The following is a 22,180-nucleotide window of genomic DNA, read 5'->3' as shown; positions in this document are numbered from 1 at the left end:
ACTTAAAAAAAGAATTTGATACAATAAGAAACTGCAGTAGTAACTCCCCATATCTGAGGGGCAGCACAGAAAACAGGTCATTGCATTTCAGTAGTGAAAGATTCATTATACATCTACAGGGTGTACAGATCAGATACAAAATAGGAAAAATAATAAAATACAGGCAGGAAAGAAAGCACTATATTTATACATCATCTGAACTTGTAATTGTATCTATTTATTCTTACATGTTAAATTTTACATAGAAAATAAATTTCTTTTATGACAATGAAATATTCCAAAGTGCAAAATAAAACGCACACGTCGATATAAGCAAAGGACATCAGAATACAAAATTCTTATTTTTCCTTTTCAATAATGATCAACCCTGATTGTAGAACAGCCTGCGTTTAGAGTTGATTAGTGTGTTTTAAACACTTTTCTCCACAAACCAGCCTTCATTGTGTAAGATGTGAATGCTGCTTTTACAAATCGCACTCATCATTCAGAGCTCTCACCTCAAGAGCCAGATTTGTACAGAGAAAATTAACAAACTCATTTGCACTGAATAGTGTGACAAATGTGGAAATGTGGGGGGGGGGCAAAAAAAAAAAAAACCAAAACACTTGGACATTTCAGACATGCATTTGACTAAAAATCTCTCCAAGACAAAAAAACTGGTTTCTTTTGTTTGTTTTCCGCAGGCCTTCTAAACCAGGGTTGACGAACATCAGATCAGTCACATTCACAACACATTCATTTCCTTCCTCCTTGCAGAGCTGCTGCTAACTTTGTCTTCCTATTGAAGAGATTTTTTTTTCCAGGGTGCAGAGAGGTAGAAACCCCTTCAATCAGTCAGGGTAATTTAAATTATGGCGTTAAATTGCACTGGAGAAGGGCGAGCATCTGTGTAAGCTAAGACAGTCTGGGATATGGCTATAGTATCAGGACCAACAAGGACCAGGCTGATGACGGAAAAAAAAAATAATAATTAAGGGGCAGTGAAATAGAAGTTGATGTGAGGAGTATGGGTACATCTGAGTTTGAATATTTTTGAATAAAATAAAAGCAGGAGTATTGCTGAGTAAAAATAAAAATATGAATAAACGGGGTTGGACCAAAAAATATCATGGTTAGACCACATTAATGCAGTAGATTCACATACTGAGGAAAGGTGAAGACTCAGAAGAATCTGAAATGTGGAGGTTTTTGGTTTAAATGTACTGCCTATGGGAGTAGTGTTGTCAGACTGCCCTGGGAGCAGGGATAAAGTGATATCAGCCATCTTTTCCTACACAAACCCACTGTAAACATTCACGGCTTAAACTCCAAATCCAACTTGAAGAATGAATACATTTACCCGTCTTATTAGACAAATGCTGTACAAGATACAATAAACATTCAATACTTTATTCTGTACATCTTTATTTTTGTCTCAGTTTGCATATATTTATGTTATTTTCTGAAAAAATAACCTCAGCATGTAAGAAACTAAACAAATAATCTGAACATAAGAACTTTGTATATACATATTCCTGGACTCCAGTCATGTCCTACTCGTACAAATGTAAGTGAGAATTTGCCAAAACAAAAATATAGAAATATAGGAAATAAATTACATAACAAAAATTAGGAATGCATCTTTCCTTCACAATCAGAGCATTTACAGAGATGTGTACCGCCCCACCTATCCCTTGGAAAAAAAAGAAATAAAATTTGCATGCATATGATAAGCTATCACATTGCAATACCAGCGTGAGCACAAGTCAAGGGTCCTTGGATCATCTTATACAAAAACATACATTGATACAAGTCTAAAAATCATTCAAATAAACAGCCAAGACTGATAGCATCTCCATGCCCAGGTGATGCATTTTAATACAAAATTTAGCTTGTGTTTGAATCTTTAAAGCATTTCACGACAATTGGATCAAAAAATGCCTTAACCAAACCAAGGGCAAAGGAGTGGTAGAGCACTCACACAGCATCAGGAGCCCAGTAATAAAATGTTGGACAGCTCCAATTGACATGTAGGGATAACCCTTCCTTGCAGAGACTGACCAACAATCACAGAGACCCGACCGCTAAACCGACACGACAAATAACAGACTTCCAGTGATCTGGCGAACTACCCAACAAAGCAACAAAAGCCGCACATCAATGAAGAACATTCATCTTTGTATCTGTGTCCACATCACTGCAACTGGGAACAGAGACAGAACTGTAGAATTCAGGTTTTTCTTTGCAACAGCCAGCAAAGCAGGGATCACTGAAGAATTTCAAGAGGAGGGAGAGAATACTCTGAGCCTTTGGATTCAATACCATTTAAGCTCACCAGAAACGTGCTCTGGGTTTTAAAGTCTCGCTCCTCTAAGCCAATGCACTGGATGCCACAGAGGCAACACAACCCTCTAGCTGCTTGTTCTTCCTCCTCCCTCTCAATCCCTCTCTCTAATTCTCTCATTCCCTCTGCCTTCCCATCTCCCGCTCTTCTTTCATGCAGAGGAAAACCTCTCCTTCATAGTCAAAGTCACGCTAAGCCATTTATCACAATCCCTACTGCTTAGCTGCTGAACACCCCCCCCCCCCCAAAATCACCTTCTCCGCCTGTTCACCTTCACACGCTGCTGCCTGGAGTTGCATGTCTGTGCACATATTTCTGCATGCAAGCGTCCATGTCTGTCCATTTGACTGCACATTCAAGACCATAACTTAGATCCCTGTGTGTGTAACTGAGGTATTGCATCATGGTGAAAGATTTTTTTGCCTTTCCCATTCACCAAGGTTTCCCTGACTTTCCCAGCTGCATTTTCCCCTGACAAGTACAATACTTTGTACTATATCATTCCCTAACACACTAATGTTTCCCCTTTCTGCTCCCTTCAATTCTCCAGCTTCATTTATACCCATGTCATGTGCACATTCCAGCTGACCCCTAACTGCTTTCAATATACACCCGCTGAAACCAACAGGGTGAAATTGTGCACAAGTGCGTTTCAAGGGTAACAGGCCCAATACACAAACAATGAATTTCTCCATCACGCTGAGGCACAACAAAACAGAACAGGACTGCACACATAGACACAGTTGAGCCCCCCTCTCTGTATTTGTGGCAAGTAGGGCAGAGCAGATTGCAGAGCAAAGTGCTGAGCTTTCCACAGCCGTCATTCCCTGCAGGACTTGGCGAGGTCCTTTTTCACAGCATGACAGTGCAGTGCAAAATGGAGCTATACTAGAGCTGGGTCCATTAGACTACAAATCAAGGAAAAAAAGAAAACAAGTGTCTCACATTAACATTCAATGCAAAACAATAAACATAAGAGCTTGGCAACGAATCAACTTAGAAAGGAAGCCACCCCCCACCCCACTCCTCTCAAAGCAAACACAGAATGTGACAAGCAACAGCAATGGACAAAGGGGCAGGGTGGGGTTGGGGGGTCACTGAGGAACAGAAGAAATCACATGACATATTCAGTGAAAGTGGCATTTTAAATCTTTGTAGTAAACTAATCCAAACTTTGTATTAGTATTAGAGTAATTTCTTAGAAAAACTGAAAATATCAGGAGCGTCACTGTCCATACACCCAACTCATTCCACAGCTTCTCTTCTCATTACAAATGAAGGCTTAGTTGGCCAGCACTACAGGCTGGAAGGACTGGCTGGGATATTGCAGGTTGTAGCTTCCTAAACCTTCGACAAATGGCGGCTTCTCCATGTATGAGATTCCTCCGTTGCCACCGATGATACCCACACTTTGGGCTGGAGGGGGGCTTGAGAAGGGGTCAAAGGAGGGATGGGTGTTGACAGTGTGGGGTGGCTGGAAAGGGCTGGCATGAGGTTGTATGGGTGGCTGGGTGTCTGCATCAAAGTAAAGGGGGCCTGGGGATCCTGGGTAGACAAACTCTTTGGCGTTGGGAGAGAGCTGGCTTGGAATTGGACCTCCGAGGGAGTGCAAGGAGAGAGATAGCGGCTTGTGCTTGAGCAGCTCAGGTGTTGAGATGGCGGTAGGGGAGCGGGAGAGCATTCTCTGAGGAGGTGGTACAACAACTCCAGAGCTGGCGGGTGAGCCGGCCCCACTGCATTTCTTCATCTTGGTTGAGCCAAATTTAGTGGCAGCAAAGGTGGCGGTGGTGAAAGTGATGGGTTGAGGGCGAGCAGTGGGAAGAGCGGTAGGTGTCTGCTGAGCAGAAAGGTAGGGGAGCCCACTGCTGGGCGGGGAAGGTGTAGAGGTATTGGAGGAGTGGATAGCAGGGTCAGTAGGTGTGCTGGAGCTGGGGTAGCTGAAGAGCCCAGGGCAGGACTGACCAGACAGAGGTGTCGGAGAGCTGGAGGACATGAGGGCTGGAGATGCTTGATTTCCAATTGGCACGAACACCTGAGCGTCTGGGTTGAAACCCAAATTCTTGGCTTCCTCCACCTCTGCATCTCCTTTACCATCTCTGATCACCCCGTCAGCCCTCTCGCTGTCACAGCCGAGGCCTGGAGGGTCCTCCAAGTAGAGCACCTTCACTGCCCCCTTCTCTCCAATCTGGTAGGAAACCTCATAAGGGTCGATCCACACACTGAGCTCTGCAGGAACATTTGCACGCACTTCCTCTGTGTCTAGTCCACTTCTCTTGGCAGCCAACTCCACCACAGGGTCCCTCGGTGCTCCCAAATGTATGCAGCGGAAGGCAGAGCCCCTGAGTGGGGCTTCAGGGTACCAGTGGCCTTCAAAACGAGACACCAGTATCCTCTCCAGCTCTTCACCAAACAGGTCAGCCCGACGGCGAGGCAGCTTGTTGTACAGGTAGGACACGATGAAGTTGAGGGCTACCTTCACTTCCAGATGCATGGCGGCACCCGCTTAGCACCGTCTTAGGAGCAAAGTACTTAAAATGGTGGTGCTGAAACTGAGGCAATGCAAATAAGTTTTTCTTCTGGCTTATTGTGAAGTGTGTGATTGTTGTGTCACCATGGTAAAGGCACCTCGAAGATGGGGCAGCAGGTTTTGGGCTGTTTATGGTCACAAATAAGTAACAATGTTTTCAGGTTCCAACTGTGAAGATGAAAAGAGAAGACAGTAGTCATTTTACCTTGTGAGGACATGAAGAAGTAAGCTTCTATTCCATTGTTACCTTGCTCTATACAGATAATTGCAAGGCTATTAAATGGATTGAGACTATTTAATTGTACAGGAGCTGGAACAATTAAGTATAACACCTTATTTTAGACAAACAGTAATATTTTAATTTCTAGATTATGGGTCAAGGACATTAGCCATGATAAAACATTTGAAGGTCTTTGTTTATTCACACTACAATTAGCATTTTACTGTAATCTTTTCATTTTTTAACAACAACAATAACAACAACAAAAATCTCAAACATATCAATGTTGCATCCTGGTAAAGAAATGCTGCCAAAAAGCAACAGGAAAACACAAGAGTCTGCTGAAACAGCTTACTGAATGTATCAATTGGTTATTTAATTGTCACACTTGAGCTTCCATACATGGAGTCCAATGAAAGCAGGAAATATACACAAGACCAAGCTTGTGTATATTTCCTGGTTAACACAATATGGATAGAGGGATTTCTGTACTGACCTAAAAGGGCAAATAAGATTGAAACAAGAAACCTGACACTCATCGGCTCCATTGCAAAAAAATCACCTTAAAGACACTGAAAATAGATCCAACAGTTGTGTGTGGGAAAGAAACAATATAATTCTTTAAAGGAATAATTTCTATTGTTTAGGAATCATATATCTATAATATAGTCAAGCAACAATGCAGTATATGTTTTAGATGCATGAATGCTTAGGAGAAAATCTTAATTGAATTTCTTCCATTTATTCTACATGGTTGTTAGAGATGCGCAAAAAGCTTTAATAACCACTATTCTCATTCAGTACCACACAGCAATTAAAAAAAATGGTGTCAGTTGGTTCTATCAACTGCAGGATATACTGATTTAACAGATGCTATGTCATCTCATAAATCCTTTATAATCTGAAGCCGACTGCATGGAGTGCCTACTGCTTAATGCTGTAACAGACTCATACAGAGGCCATTCATCTCCATGCAGAGTCAATCTGAAAAGAAAGATCACATGTAAGATAAAAGAAAAAACACCTCCCTGAGGAAGAAGTATAAAATGGCAGGACAGTTAATCGACTCCGCAGAACACCAAGTCCCACCATGCAGTGCGTGCGATCACTCCTCCCCCCATGTATGCACACAAACAATTCACTCACATTCCCTGCCAGATGGGGATTCGGCAGCTAAGATTAGAAAGATGCTGCCGCTTTAAGACAATTCTAATGTTATTACAGATACAGCTGGATGCAGATCTGTGAGAGTGACAGTTCAACATGAGATTTACCTTTTCCTTTTTCATGAAAAAGGTGACATTGAAGGATAAGATGGGGGCTGGTTGGGATGGGATATAAATAGGACCTCAATTTATATCGTCTGTTGTGCAAAGTCCTCTCTATCACCTGAGTTAAAACGAGTTATAGTAACTGTCAAAGAGGCTCTTTGAGCACGAGAGAATCCAATGGTGTAATGGGTGCAAACACAGCTAAGCTATCTACAGCATTTACTGCATTTTGTTCCTCTCATTACAAAAAGGCAAAAGCAAGATACAGAAGCTCCAATGTCATCCAATGACATTAGGGAATAACTCTGTTCACGTGTACAAATTTATTGCTTTTGGGATGCAATGACTGGCCTAAAACACTGACCCAGCTTGCAATTTCATTAAATTGTATCAAAATGGTTCCTGTTTGAAAATTCACCTCACCGCGTTCCTATTGGTATCCCTCACTCGCAGATTTTTTTTTTTTCTCTCCATACAGTTTGAAGGAGCTGAATTTGTTTTAAAGGCCTGTCATTGCGAATCGGTGCAAGAGCAGGATCACCGTTGCTATTTTTGTTTACATGGACTCATTACCAGAGCTGTAAATATGTGACAGTCTGTGCTGCAAAGCATCTCACTTCCAGTCAGGTTTGAACTATTGAGCAGCAGAGGCACAGTGATCTCACAAAAACACAAGCTACACTACATATGTAGAAACAAAAGCCCATCAAGGTATTCTATAATTGCAAGTTGGGACGACACACACAGCACTACATAGACTAAATGCTTACCTCTGACATGAATCTCAATAAGATGCAATAGTACTAAATGAGTTTTGTCTGGTCGGATCTTCTTAATAGGACTTTACTCTGTTTGTTATTCATACACCCAAAGGAGAGGGTGGAAAATATCAAGCTGGCTTGAATGTGTGTTGAGATGCTGAGAGAATAAGGCAGCGGGGTGTACCTGGGGATTACTGCCATATGTCAGTCAAGAGGCGGCGGAGCAGAAAGGACACTGGTTCAGTTGACATGCAGGTGGAAGACCCCTCTTCGTCAAAATGTCGCTGTAGATGAAATGATGTAGCTAACAGAGTGGTGACCAGCGAGCAGTGAAGAGGAGCCCCCGCACCCCCACTCGCCCTCTTCAGCATAAACAAGTCCGAATGAAAACCACAGAAGAGCCATGACAGCAGCCCACACTTAGACAGTCACGTTCGCTACAATGTATAAGAGGGCTGGGACGAAAACAAAAAGCCGCGTCTTCATTCAATGGCGGGCACAGCACAGTTATTCATTACAGTCGGCGCATTTCAATGAATAACCGAGGAGACACTCCACCACACGGTGGCATGCAGGGGTTAGACACTGCAATGTTGTGCCACTGACAGTTAAGTACTCACCTATCCTTTCCGATGCTTGAGCTTGACTTGTAATCCTGCGTTTCTGTTTTAAATCCCTTGTGTTGCCTCGGATCTCAGGGGCTCAGGTGCTGACCGGAGGATGTTTGCCACCTGCGTGTGGTCGGTGGACGTTCAGCGCTGCCCCAGTCCTCTGATGGCTGGATGGTTTTGGCCAGTTTGTCTGGAGCTGACAGTTTTCATGGAGGATCCACTGAAACTTTCCTGTTTGACAACCCGGCGTATTTATACACTGTGACTCGCCCACAGCCCCGTGACAACGGGCACTACTTTCCCCACATTACAATTGGGGCCGCTTCGCTATTATTAAATAGATTTTCGTCAAATAACTGTATTTATGATGTTTGTTTTCCTGTCATAAAATCACTGTGTATATATATATATATATATATATGCCATATATGCCAGCCCTTATAATGCCTTAGCCCTTTTTAAAAACAAATTGTATGTACAATTTTAACATCCTACATCTCACTTTCAGTCTTCATATGTAACGACAGAAAAAAAAGACGTTTTTGTCTTTGTCATGTAAAACCCAAGTTCAGCCAGGTGGCTCTAGTTTTTTTGGCGGCTGGATATTTGTAGTTTCCTACGGTGCAGACCAATTTGCTAAAAATATAAGGAGTGATAGCAACAGAGTCGCCATTGGCTGAGAGGGGGGAGGACCCCTACATTATAGGGCTGCAGACTCCCACCGGGGGCTTGTGGGAATTGAAGTTCTTCTCATTTTGTAGTCTGGGATTATTAAGAGTATTCAGTGATTTCGTTGCTGTCCATATATTTCAATTGTATGAAACGAAATCGTTTTGTATTTAATTAATAATTACGTTCCTCTATTGTTGAATGTCTATTTACGTCATTGGCCCTCAACTGCCTTTAGAGCTTGTTATCTACTTTAACATAGATTCATTTCTTTTAATTACAGTTGAGCTCTGTAGAAACCTAAGTGGAAAATTCTAAATTCATCATTATTACCATCAAGTAACATTTATTAAAGAAAAGAGTGGAAATTAAATAAACGCCAATTTTCTCATATTGGAGACGGAAACAATGCAACATTATATATGGTGATGGTGGTAAATGTGATCTATTTTTTAATTGAATAATATTTAAGGCCTAGTCCCAATGGAGGAAAATATTGTACTAAGAAGTGGCAACACAACAATATACAATTCCTCAATTATAGTCATGACTTCACAGGCACAAAAATACTTAAAGTACTTAAAGTACCATAAAAGTAAAAAGCACTGGTTCTGCAGCAGAAGGCCTCCCAAGGGAGAGTTACATTATTATTTGATTATTATCATTACAAAGTTACTATAAATGTCAAAATATAGCATATTCTGCAGGGAGCTCGTGTAGAAGGAGTAGAAAGTAGAAGCACTCTGGTTCAAGTATTTAAAATAGAACTATTTAAAATTGTGACATGTAGAAGTCATGGGAATTGAGTGACCATAATAGCAGAAGCAAAGAAAACAACAAAATAATAATAAGGAGAAGAAAAAAAAAAAAACAACAACAACATCATCAACAACAACTACAACTACAATGTCCTTTTAAGGCTTATATTATAAAATAACGGGATACTTAAAGCAGTGACATCATACCAATGCGACACTCATCTTTGTCAGTGAACAAAATGGCGTCTTACTGTTTGACTGTCTCTCGGGTGCGGGTAAGACAACGTTTTTTTTTCACTTTTACAGAATATGTCACGGCCTTGCCATGGAGTCAAATGTGACAATGGACACATGTTGCTGTGTGCGACAGCCGCCAACGCTTATCGTTGACGGGTGGCTGGTTGAGGTAGAGCAGAGTTCGCTTTGCGCCGCCGTCCGTCGGGTCACATTGTCCCGGTAGACTCCGGCCCGGGAGTCAGTGTAACAGTTGCAAACCTCGTCCGACTTAACGACGACCGACAACAAATCACATGATTAATGACAGTGTGCAATTCAGTTAACATCACAACCGAGTAGTGGCTGTAAAAGCACCGAAACGTCCTAATGTTGGCAAGGTGATCACAAGGTTACGGAGTTTTCTTAGCGGCCGTTCAGACTTCGGACAGCTGGGGCTGATGCTCAGCGCCTTCCGGTCACATGTCAGATCACATTTATTTTGAGCAACCTTGTTCTTCAGTTCACAGCAATTTACGGAGAGGACTTTTGATTAGGGTTTGTTATGTTACGCTATACTTGTTGTTTTACACCCTAATGAGGATAAGTTTAGACAAGATGGTGGCCAGAACCCAATAAAACTTTATGGGCATACCTTGATCATAGTCCAAAAGTCTGCAGCCTCTTATTTTAAATGTTACATTGATTATTTGCATTATGGAGTATTGAGTTACCAATAATAATATGAGGCCAATAACACTAAGACAGAACTGTTCACTCAGACAGTCTTCATTTTGCACTTGTTATTGTCAAAATGTACTGGTTCAAAAACTTTTTGAAGCAATAGTTGCAAAGTAGCAAAGGCAATGGCTGTTTCAAGATGGAAAGAGATGGAGTGATTGATCGAGTTATTTCATTGACCCTGAGCTGTGAAATTTTTCAAAATGATGAATTCTGTGATGAAATAGAAAACACAATATGTGATGTCAGACTGATAATTTGCTCTCAGATGACTGTGATCAACATATCAAAACATTAGTATTGGAAGTGCATACCATGACATGCTCTATATCCGGTATCTGAAGCAAACATTTAATTTGCAGATGTCAAGTACAGGCATTATGGTTCTGTAATGGATCCCATACTGATTTTTAAGACTGTAGTCACGTACCTTTAGTGCTCAGACACAGACAACTGTGTAGAAGACAGTTGAATGTACTGGACTGACAGAAATAGTCCCTTGAACGAAGTGAACCTTCACCTTCATAAACTTTCAACCACTTTTCTGTGAGTGGAATGACTTTCCACTGAATAGCAAACTGAAGCACTGATATTATTAAATGAATCATTACAGCTGGATTAAAAATGACATTATTAATGTATATCACAGGGTCAGCCACTGTATCAAGAACTACTACCACTGCTACTACTACTACTTTCTTTTGCTGGCACATGACACCAATTTATTAAAATTTAATAAAACTACATTTATTAAGAAGCAGTGTCCTGATTAAATGTTCTGATATTCAGTCAATTCAGTCTTGAGTTTCAGCCAGATAATTGATGCAGTCTGTATGTATGTAATGTAAGCGTGTTTTTAGATAATGTAACAGGATATTGCATACTTTAAGATGAAAGTTATTGAAAGAAAGCTGTCATATTTTATCTACAAAGAGATGATTAAAGAGCCTGCTATAACTAAGAGGAACAAATTCCTGACAAGCAGAGGCAGTTTTCACAAGCACCAAAAAACATGAACAATGTTTTCAACATGCAAGAGAGTTACCAGGCCATTCTGTCTCCACTGCCCATGTTTGCTGGTATTTACATTTCAAGAAAATAGATTGAAAATAGATTCTAGTATTATAACAGAATGGAGCAAAGCTTTTCTCAACAGATATAGCTGGAGTACAATGTATGTATTGATTGAGTTGTGTATGTCTTGTTTGTGTCTTGCACCAGTAATGGAATCAAGCTAACCAATCTACTAAGCCCTTTGTTACCAAAATGGAGGGTTAGTCTTTGTGTTACTATTGGCTACAGTTTTACTTGTTGCCCTTGACCAGTGTCCAATGTTTCAACTAGCCCCACTTCCTTCAGTCTCTGGTCATGTGTCACATTGTTCCATCATTTAATTGTCTCTCTTTCTACTCCAGAGTTATCTTGCAATTTAAAACTTGCATGTTTTTCTTGAACTGTTCAATAAAACTTTGTTTATGGTGCTATTTCTCAAAATTATATGATTTTTTCCTCTGGTCTAGCTGGCCCTTGGAACAGGGGTTAGGCCATTTCATGTCTCCACAGCATTAAGCGCCAAAGCAAAGGTGGCCATGAGCCGCTTTGAACCCAGCTCGGCCATTAACTATGGGAAGATGCACGAGAACATCATCACTGTGCGGCGGAGGTCAGCAGCAATTGTCCTTCTCAGAAATACACATACCCAGAGTCCCTGTTTACCACAGTTTGGCTCACAGGGAATAGCTGGAGTTTGTTACAGCTGCACAGTAAATCTATGACATTTATAGTGCCAACTTGTCTGAGCTAACTGGGCCCAGGAGTTCACTTTGACTGACCTGGTGTTCCTTTTCGACATAGTTGTCCTCATGCTGTAAATGAAGAGCAGGAAAAGTCTTTTGTCATGTTAACTATTGACGGGACAGTCCAACCAAAATGTTTGTGTTCTTCATAAGCTACAAGTTCAGGATTTTCTTTGATTCTGCTGCAACTGGCCATTGCAGCAGAATATTTCATTGGAAGGACTGATTAATAGAATCTATTTGCTAAACTGATACATTTCAAAGGATCTCAGGATGTTAAATTGATATTCAAGTGTTGTGGAAAATTAGTCCAGCTAACCAAGATAGTTTATCAGATTCTACAAAATACTCACATTTGCCACAAACCTGCCTCACCAGGCTCAACAGGCCTCTTACTCTGTCGGAGAAGATTGTCTACGGTCACCTTGATGATCCAGCAGGACAGGAGATCGACCGTGGCCGTACATATCTACGCCTGCGTCCAGACCGTGTTGCTATGCAGGATGCTACAGCTCAAATGGCAATGCTTCAGTTCATCAGCAGTGGTCTTCCCAAGGTGGCTGTTCCCTCTACCATCCACTGTGATCACTTGATTGAGGCTCAGATTGGAGGGGCTCAGGACCTGCAGAGGGCCAAGGTTAGCAGCTTCATGTTTACTGGACATTTCCAAGGGCCACGAACAATTGACATGTTCTGGCAAGAGTCTTATTTTCTTGACAGACTGCTTTATAACTGCAAGTTAAAAAGCGCTGGTTTAGTGACAACTATAAAATGAATGTCAAGGAAAAGGGTTGAGAGGTGGTTCATATGTAACAGTCATATTCTCTCTCTCCTCACAGAAACACACACACATTTGATACCCACAGTAGTAGAAGACAACGCTAAGCCTGCGACTGTGCAAATGTCCCATTAATGTGTTGGAAACAGGCAATTATGGATAGGCTTTATTTATTTATTTATTTTATTTTATTTTATTTTATTTTATTTTTTCAATTTACACTTAGGCAATAGTTTAAACATTTTAACAATACTTGGCCAGCATATTCCTCTCATCCAGCAGTGATTCGTGTTGTTTCAGAGGTGGCAGTCTTTAACAGCTGATTATGTAGACAATAGATAAATATACTTAATTGTTTAGTTCAGTATTAGTTTCAAATTCACCTCATCTTTAGAGGTTCGGTTTTCTAACAAAGTTAAGGATTAAGTGATACCTAATTTCTAGTTACATGAGGATAATCTCAGAAGCATCTCTGACTCCATTACTCTGAACACAGGAAGTTAATCAGGAGGTGTACAACTTCCTTGCAAGTGCTGGTGCCAAATATGGAGTTGGCTTCTGGAAACCAGGTTCAGGGATCATCCATCAGGTAAATAGATTGCTTTATAATGATACTGTAAATGGCTTTTCTAACCACAGCACTCCCCAGAGTGCAGCATAATCACAATCATTCCTTATTAATCGCACAATGTCAGCAGTTAATCAGAATGTAGTCAATATACCTGCTTGTCTAGGCCTTGAGAAACTAATTTCTAGGAATGTTCTGCATTTTGGAAAAATGTTTCAAGTCAGGAAAGGATATTCACTGCCTCACCCTTAAACCATTCATTCTTTGGCAAGATCATCCTGGAGAACTATGCTTACCCTGGAGTGATGCTGATTGGTACAGACTCTCACACTCCCAATGGCGGTGGCCTGGGTGGCATCTGTATTGGAGTGGGTGGAGCTGATGCCGTAGATGTCATGGCTGGGATCCCTTGGGAGCTCAAGTGTCCTAAAGTGAGTTTTTGGCATCATCTGATATCTTTTAATTTGATTTGAATCTAATTAACTTTCACTATGTCAGCCCTGTTAAAAACCACAAAATGCCTCCACAAAAGTCTCTTATCTGTTTGTACTCTCTGTCTGTTCAAGCCTGTGTGTTTTTCTCCCTCAGGTGATTGGAGTGAGGCTGACAGGCACCTTGTCCGGCTGGACCTCTCCAAAGGATGTCATCCTGAAGGTGGCTGGCATCCTGACCGTCAAGGGTGGCACTGGAGCCATTGTGGAGTATCATGGACCTGGAGTTGACTCAATATCCTGCACTGGTAAAGACAAGATACATCACAAAAAGTATTCAAAGCAGTTTTAACTACAGTAGTTTCATGGCCATATAATTATTTCGTTAAAAAGACTCATGGTTTTTCAGGAATGGCTACCATCTGTAACATGGGTGCTGAGATTGGAGCCACTACGTCTGTTTTCCCCTACAATCACCGCATGAAGACATACCTGGACAAAACTGGCCGTGGAGGTGAGTTATTTACTGTACTTGTCTCTGTATCCTTACTCTTTATTCAGTGTATCTTGCCTCCAGCTTGTATCTTTCCTCATTCCCTCTCAGAGATTGGTTCCTTGGCTGATCATTTCAAAGATGACTTGGTGCCAGATGAGGGCTGCGAATACGACCAGGTGATTGAGATTAACCTGAGCGAGGTGAGTTAATGCATTTCCCTGACTTTCATTATCTAATGCACAACAATTCAGGCCACTAATTCCTTGGGCTGCTACATAGTAATTGTCAAAGTGTAAGAATAACATCAGTTAATTCAGCACTCAAATAAACTGTATTTACCTGTTGTCTGGTTGTACATAGATCATTTTGTCACTTTTCCATTATGAGTTTGCTACATACTGATACTGCTTAGGAATATTGTATGAATTTAGAGTGTACAGTGCACACCCTGCCACCATATTACATGGTGTGTTTGGCTAAGCTAGTATTGTTAAATGATGATCAATGATGATTATTAATTAGCTATCTTTGAACTATTTAACTTAATAACTATCTTAGGTACTGAAATATGAAGAGAAACCGAAATTGTACAGTTATCACCATGTGCACAGATATACAATATAAAAGCTTTCATGGGATGATTTTAAGTGAGAAACACAGCACTGACACAGTCATTGACTGTTGGTTTGTCTTGCTCTGGATCATGTGGTTGTGATGGTACATGAGGCAGCATCCATGCTCATTAGTGTTCCTCTTTTTCAAAGTTTCCAAATTTAGAAAACAATATTTATAGCATAGACAAACATGTCCCACATCATTAAACTTATGAATGCCCTTCATTCTGCCTTCTGTCTTAACAGTTGAAGCCCCATATCAACGGACCCTTCACCCCTGACCTTGCCCACCCCGTGTCTGATATAGGGGCCATAGCTAAGAAGAGTGGTTGGCCCCTGGAGGTTAAAGTTGGTCTGTATTTGTGACACAGTCATATTGTTTGGCAATGTTTTATATGTTTAATGGGTAATCTAGTGAAAATTGATATTTCTTTCTTCGAGCACTAGCTATGTTATTGAATAGATATGTTTAGATCACATTCTAGCATTGTAATTGATGGTCCTCCAGAGTGAGTTTGACTGACCTTTCCTTCAACTTGCATTATTAAAAGTAGATGACTACTTCAAGCTGAACACTGTAACTGTATAATCCTTTCTTTAGGTTCCTTTCTCATTTTACAAACATTTAACTTCTCTCTTTCAGGTCTGATCGGCAGCTGCACCAACTCCAGCTACGAAGACATGGGGAGAGCAGCCTCTCTGGCCAAGCAGGCTCTGGATAAAGGTCTGAAGTGCAAGGCCCAGTTCACAGTCACTCCTGGTTCTGAACAAATCCGGGCCACTATTGAGAGGGATGGATATGTGAGTCACAGTCTCACCAAAATTAAGTGATAAAGTTAGTTACATTTAAAGAGTGACAATTTTTTAAACAAAATATTTGTATTTAATTCTCTGTCTGAAAATCAAATTCTTTCTTGTATAGGCCAAGATACTGAGTGAAGTTGGTGGGATTGTACTTGCCAATGCTTGTGGACCCTGTATTGGACAGTGGGACAGGTGAAATCATCACTTCTAAATATGATTTTACCTCACAAGTAGCAAGGTCACGACAGATGCTTGATGTGGCCTTCTAAGACTTGGGCACAGGGAGAAATGTGAATTACTTGACAAATAAAATAATCCTTGAAATCTCTGCAAAACACTCCTCAGATTATTATTCTGACAACATTAATGACCTTTGGCACATTCAGATCAATATCCCTCCTCACCGACTCCGGTAAACTGATGACTGGAATTCTAGTGAAAATACTTAACAAAATCATGATCCCCAGCAGTGAATTTTGCTGGTTTTGAAGCCCTTTCTCACCACTACACCAAGAAATATCCGTCAGAAAAGTAATTCATCCTCATCAAAGCTACATGCTTCATGTGCACTTGATGAAACTCCCACAGAGGCAAAAGCGAAAAGCTTATATAGAAAATCTTCTAAGCAATCTTCTAAGCATTTATGTTAATATTGTTGGATGTATGGCTCATTAAATCAATTTTGAAACAGATGCACACAGTATGTGTGTATAGAGGAAAGTCTGAAAATCTAGAATTCCTAAATTATGAAGGTAAATGAAATGTGTCAGAATAAAATGCCTTGTGTTTTGTGTGTGTGTGTAATTCAGGAAGGATGTGAAAAAAGGTGAGAAGAATACTATCGTCACGTCGTTCAACAGGAATTTCACTGCCAGGAATGATGCTAACCCAGCTACTCATGCTTTTGTCACCTCTCCTGAGGTAAGAATGACTGTGTACTGTGAATGTCAAGAAAAGCACTACCCTCAGGAATTCAAAATTTCATATGCATCAATACACAAGATCAGTGAAGTTCACATTCACAGCATAGTGGGCATATGTCATATGTAAATGACTTTCCCCCAAAAAGAATTAGTGATAATTGTGCACACCACCTCTCAGATGTACAGATTATGACACACTTTTACTGGCTGCTAATTATTCTTAAATTTTATGTAGATTGTCACTGCCTTGGCCCTCGCTGGGACCCTCGACTTCAACCCTGAGACTGACTACCTAACTGCTCCTAATGGAGAGAAGTTTAAGCTGGAACCCCCCAGTGGTGACGAGCTCCCGTCCAGAGACTTCGACCCAGGCCAGGACACCTACCAACACCCCCCAGCTGAGAGCAGTTCAGTTAAGGTGACGCTCGTTCCAACAGTCATTATCAACACGAGGCTATCTAATGAGCACACCACTAGCAAGACATATAAGTTTGAATCACTGGACAAAATGATACAAATTAACAGAATTGTGGATGGCTTATTAAGACAAATGTGTAATGTGGCTCAGGTGGATGTGAACCCCTCCAGCAACCGTCTGCAGCTGCTGGAGCCTTTTGACAAGTGGCATGGGAAAGACCTGGAAGACATGAAGGTCCTCATCAAGGTGAGCTAAGAAAACTACACAGGCACAGACTACTAAACAATTTAACTGTCAACAAATGTTATGAAAAAAAATCTGGGATGGCTTATTCCTCTGTGCCTCAGAGTTCGATTGTTGTCCAGAAATAGAAACACAGCACTGAGCTGCACCGGCTCCTGGTTACATGGGCACTAAAGTTTATTTTGAGTCAATCCCACACACAAGAAATAATCAATGCACCGGACTGGATTCATTTGTGGCTGAAAATAGTAAATAGAGTTTATGTTTGAATATGGCTTATCTAATGCCAAGAACTGCAGTGCCCAAAAGTAGAAGTGAATTATTTAACATTTTTTAAAAGTGAAACTATTCAACTGTAAACAGTTTTAAAAGATTTTCTGTCATAAAGATGTGATAAGGAGCTGAGGCAAAGAGATTTTAAAATGTCATTCCCACTGCTTTCCCTTTCTCCTTCATCTTCTGCCACTCGCCCTTCTCTCTGCCTTTGCGGCTAAAGGTTAAGGGTAAGTGCACCACTGATCACATCAGTGCGGCTGGCCCCTGGCTCAAATTCCGGGGACATCTGGACAACATCTCCAACAATCTGCTGATTGGTGCTGTCAACATTGAGAATGATGCCGTCAACAAGGTTAAAAATCAGCTGACTGGAGAGTACAATGGCGTGCCAGATGTGGCCCGACACTACAAGGTGAGTTTGATACGGAACTATTTTTTGTTGATTATTTATTTTATACCAATCATTTAGTGTGTCTTTAAATATAAAAGCCCCTGGCAAAATTATAATTTGTGTTGCATATTTTCCCAGCAAACGCTTCCTCAATTTCACATGAAGCATTTTATTTGTCTTGTTTTCATGCAAAGCACTCTTAATTGGCCTGCTGTTCATAGTTCCTATTCAAATAAACTACTTCAGCCTCTGTTCACCTGCTCTGTATCTTTTCTGCAGTTTCCGTTTTCCCTTTTATATTTCTTTTATTCTATGATTCAGGCCAATGGAGTGAACTGGGTGGTGGTTGGAGATGAGAACTATGGTGAAGGATCCAGCAGAGAACATGCTGCCTTGGAGCCACGGCACCTAGGAGGACGTGCCATTATCGTCAAGAGCTTTGCCAGAATCCATGGTGAGTTTCAAAAAAAGTGAGCAAATTATCATTTGCGTAGTTCCACAAAAAACTGTTGATTTTCTTTTTTTTTGTGTGTTTCCTCTGAACTAACAGAAAACAATGGATGTAGTAAAAATGTAACTGATTTAGCATAAAGACAGCTGCTGATCAGTGAAATTTATACACAGACCTGCCTTATTCACCATGATCTTGTATGCATGTATTTGTGTACGACAGGTATTCTTATCAGACCCATCAGACAGAAACCATCTCTGAAAACCTGATGAAAGTGCAGTTTAAAGATAGTTTGAGTTTCTCATTGTTAGCACTTTGTTTTCTTCTTATTTTGTTTTATTTATTTATTTATTTATTTATTTCATTTTATCTTGCCTTCCTCACAGAGACTAACCTGAAAAAGCAGGGCCTGCTGCCGCTAACATTTGCTGACCCCAATGACTATGACAAAATTTGTCCAGATGACAAGATTTCAATCACCGGCTTGAGCTCTTTTGCCCCCGGCAAGGTGAGCAATCTTCTTTAAGGAGACATTAATCCAAAGGACAACCCAGCCTCTCCAAACATCATGGTAAAGAAAAATGTAATAAATTATTTACATATGATTCATGTTTTCCTCCTGTTCTCCCTCCAGCCGCTGACAGCAGTGATCAAGCACAGCGATGGCAGCCAGCAGTCCATCTCTCTAAACCACACCTTCAATGAAACACAGATCCAGTGGTTCAAGGCTGGTTCTGCCCTCAACAGGATGAAGGAGCTTCAGTAAAAGGTGGCATGAGGAAGGTGGGGCCTGTAGAGGCCAGTGAGGGGGCTTGGCGTTGGTTCAGAAAGGGGAAAGCAGGGGCCTAGAGAGGGCCATTACAAAATGTAACAATAGACCAGCATGGCTTGCCTCAGTCAAACTAAGTAATAGAAGGAACGCGCGCGCACACACACACACACACACACACACACACAAGGTCGCTGTACAGATGGAAAGCGCACACACTCTCATGAGCACATGTAAACACAGACAGGATTACTGTGACATTACTCTTTGTCGACAGGCAGACTTTCACAAATGCACTCTGACACGCAACCGAAATTCATCAGTGTGTGTGTCTGTCACACTGTATTGTTTTCATTAGCAGCTTTTTGTTGATTTAGTATTCAGCTGTTGATTTCATATTTGGGTGCTCATATTTGTCCTTTAAATAGGGTGGTTCTGCCCAGTCTTTCAGATACATTGGCGTTACTACTGTATTTAAAACAAAATAGTTTAATTTCACCACAAGTCCTTGCAGAAAAAAAGGCTTGGTTTAAGCATTAACATGGAAACATACACTGTACACATACACTGTACTGTCGTAGTGTGTGAACCTGATTTGCACAGATGGTTATTTAAAAAGATGAGGAAGCAGTAAAGAATCAACAGGTTCCAATTTTAATATTTTTAGCTCTAAAATCCACAAGCCCAGCCATTTTTTTTGTACTCCATTGTATCTACTCTTTAATGTCATTCCTTCCAGAGATGTCTGACTTGAATGTAGGAATTTTCCCCTTTTTCCTCTGCACGCTTGTGTGTCATGGTGATAAACTTCAGGGCTCTCTGTATTTCATTGCAATTCCTGACTTGAACAAGTGTTTTCAGGGCCTCACTGTAAACAAACCAGGATCACTTTTGAACTGTAAGCAACAAACCCTCTAAGCTCATATAACTACAGCCACCCAGCACTCACTTGGTCTGAAATATTAAGTTTCACGCTGCTATTATTGCACTTTTCATTTCTAAAAGTTAACACATGAATGTCTGTTCTCCCCATGCTGCTCATTCGATGTTTGCATACTCATTCTGTCTTTTTGCATGATGTAACACCCCATTGTGTGAAAATGTTTCTGTGCAGTGTCTTTTGACTGGGACAACAAACCAGAACCAGAATGTTAGAACTTTTTTCCATTTGTACTTTGTAAATGTTTGTGTGTGTATGTGTGTCTTTATGTGTATAGATGACAACGCATGATTTATTTTTTGAATTTATTAGCTTTTTTTTTTTTTTTTTTTAATCAGGTCAACATCAGTCTGTGTTCTGTGCATCTGTCTGCCCCTTCTTGTTCCTGCTGCCTCCCTTTGTAATCACTAGGCTGGCTCATGCAGTCCAAACCTAAACTGGATGTTTGGTTAAGGAGGCAAGGAGGCTGTTGTCAGGTTTGTGTTGATAGACAGGAAAAAGTAGGCAAGATTTAACTGTAAATTGTGTTACAGAGTATACACAAGAAATCCTCTGTGCCCAACTGTATAATGAAAACTTTCTGTGTGTCGAGAGAAACCTCCACACTTGCATAGTGGATCTATATTTCAGCTAGATTCACTTTGCTGATCAGTTGTTCATCCAGTTTATTATATTGCTGTGGTTTCTCTGTTAAACACCAAGTTTTTCAGTTAGTCCATATCGTCACATGGAGCTGCCAGTGTGTGAAATTACCTGGTATACTACTTGTAATGGGCGATGGCAGGCTGTGTTTGTCTTTGAACAAATTTTTGTTGTCGTCTTTTTTTAAATCAGATTGAGGTTTGGTCCTCTACAGCACGAGAGGGCCTGTGGTCCACTCACACAAAGTAACGCACAACCTAGTGTCCAGATGCCTGTACACTAGCACTTTGTAGAGTTTAGCTTTAAAGTGTACTTTGCGTGTTGTATGTGTCGTATTTCCTCTCGCAAAACATCTTCCTCTTCAGCATACATTTCTGCAGTGTGTGACTCCATAGGGATGACCTACAGCATATATAATATTCATTATTGAGACATATATATTCACATAGTAGAAAGAGCTACATTCTATATATATATCTCCATCCATCCATCCATCCATCCATCCTTGGATCTGTGTGTTATTGATATGCTGTATAGCTGCACTTTGTATGTGTACATAAAAGATAAATCTTTATATAGTTATATATGTAAACAGTGTAACATGCTGTATGCTTCCTTGTCTAAATGAGAGACATTAACTCCATTTGTGACCGCTTGTTGTAGTGTCATCATATAGATGATAACGGTCTTTACTAAACCGAATCTCCATTAATCTAATTGTATGACGGACCAGGTGACACGTGGATTGTGTGTTAAACGAAAGCACAAGCATTTGATTGTAGCTGCTGGGTACTGTTGGGTTTTGATAATGAAAAGGAACTTGTTATCTTTGGAGGGACAGTAAGCAGCAGCCCAACTTAAAAGATTTTTTGCACATTAATGATTCCACAAATTACTATTTGGCTGTACAAAAACCTACCTGATCAGCACATTGAGAATCATCACATTCACTGTCTTCTGCCCTCACTAAGCTAATCTTTTGGATATTTTAACACTCCTGATGAGGGTATCAGATTTACTGCCAAAGATGCAAGTGAAAATATTAACAAGTAGCAGTTATCAAGGAGTTGTGTTTAAATCAGTCATCAATATTCATGAGACATTTCATTATGTTCAATATTACCTAATTACATTAGAATGTTGTTTTCTGACCAGTCTTTAAAATACTGAATTATTTTATCATAATTCTTCTGTCAGCAGCTGCTTGTGAAACGGTTTGCTTGTACAATGATGTAAGATACTACTTTAATGTTCATGGGTTCAGCAAATCCAATGATGTTGTTGATGAAGGCATTATGTAAATAAGAATGAAGTATGAGATGCTGTTATTTCATAGGGATGGTTCCTTTTCCTTTTCCTTTTAAGCATGATTTTTTTTTTTTTAATTATTTGAAATGCCTGCAGCTTTCCAGCTTGTGAGATTTCAAATTGACCAGGATTTACAATAACAGTATATTAATAAAGATAAAATGTGGACGTTTCTGTTTGTGGTTGTCAATATGGTGATGTTATTAGTCTCTGCAGGGGATTTGTCTTGATTGAGGTC

The 22,180-nt window shown here is 40.5% G+C and overlaps 2 protein-coding genes across 3 annotated transcripts; one reads left to right on the top strand and one right to left on the bottom strand.

Moving 5' to 3' along the window:
- Window positions 1-1,394: 1,394 nt before the first annotated feature.
- tob2 (transducer of ERBB2, 2) lies at window positions 1,395-7,933 on the bottom strand. Of its 2 annotated transcripts, none has more exons than XM_029509411.1 (2): window positions 7,723-7,933; window positions 1,395-5,018 (listed from the first exon to the last, which is right to left on the bottom strand). In XM_029509411.1, exon 2 carries the CDS (start codon window positions 4,812-4,814, stop codon window positions 3,606-3,608), a length of 1,209 nt encoding a protein of 402 aa, XP_029365271.1. In that variant the 5' UTR covers window positions 4,815-5,018; window positions 7,723-7,933; the 3' UTR covers window positions 1,395-3,605. The 2 variants fall into 2 exon arrangements, with proteins under 2 accessions (XP_029365271.1, XP_029365272.1); XM_029509412.1 differs by lacking the exon at window positions 7,723-7,933 and adding an exon at window positions 7,287-7,704.
- A 1,444-nt stretch (window positions 7,934-9,377) lies between these two features.
- On the top strand, window positions 9,378-22,110 carry LOC115047889 (aconitate hydratase, mitochondrial-like). Its single transcript, XM_029509096.1, has 18 exons — window positions 9,378-9,415; window positions 11,615-11,757; window positions 12,269-12,527; window positions 13,165-13,257; window positions 13,509-13,667; window positions 13,825-13,975; window positions 14,077-14,181; window positions 14,272-14,363; window positions 15,024-15,129; window positions 15,421-15,578; window positions 15,700-15,773; window positions 16,391-16,502; window positions 16,740-16,922; window positions 17,073-17,168; window positions 17,662-17,853; window positions 18,154-18,286; window positions 18,670-18,791; window positions 18,918-22,110. The coding sequence occupies exons 1-18, from the start codon at window positions 9,380-9,382 to the stop codon at window positions 19,047-19,049; spliced, it is 2,346 nt and encodes a 781-aa protein (XP_029364956.1). The 5' UTR covers window positions 9,378-9,379; the 3' UTR covers window positions 19,050-22,110.
- Window positions 22,111-22,180: the final 70 nt, after the last annotated feature.

Source organism: Echeneis naucrates, chromosome 8 (genome assembly GCF_900963305.1).
Source record: "Echeneis naucrates chromosome 8, fEcheNa1.1, whole genome shotgun sequence".
NCBI classification, from domain to species: Eukaryota; Metazoa; Chordata; class Actinopteri; order Carangiformes; family Echeneidae; genus Echeneis; species Echeneis naucrates.
Note: the sequence above shows the minus strand (reverse complement) of the source record. Positions and strands in the feature narration are given on the sequence as shown.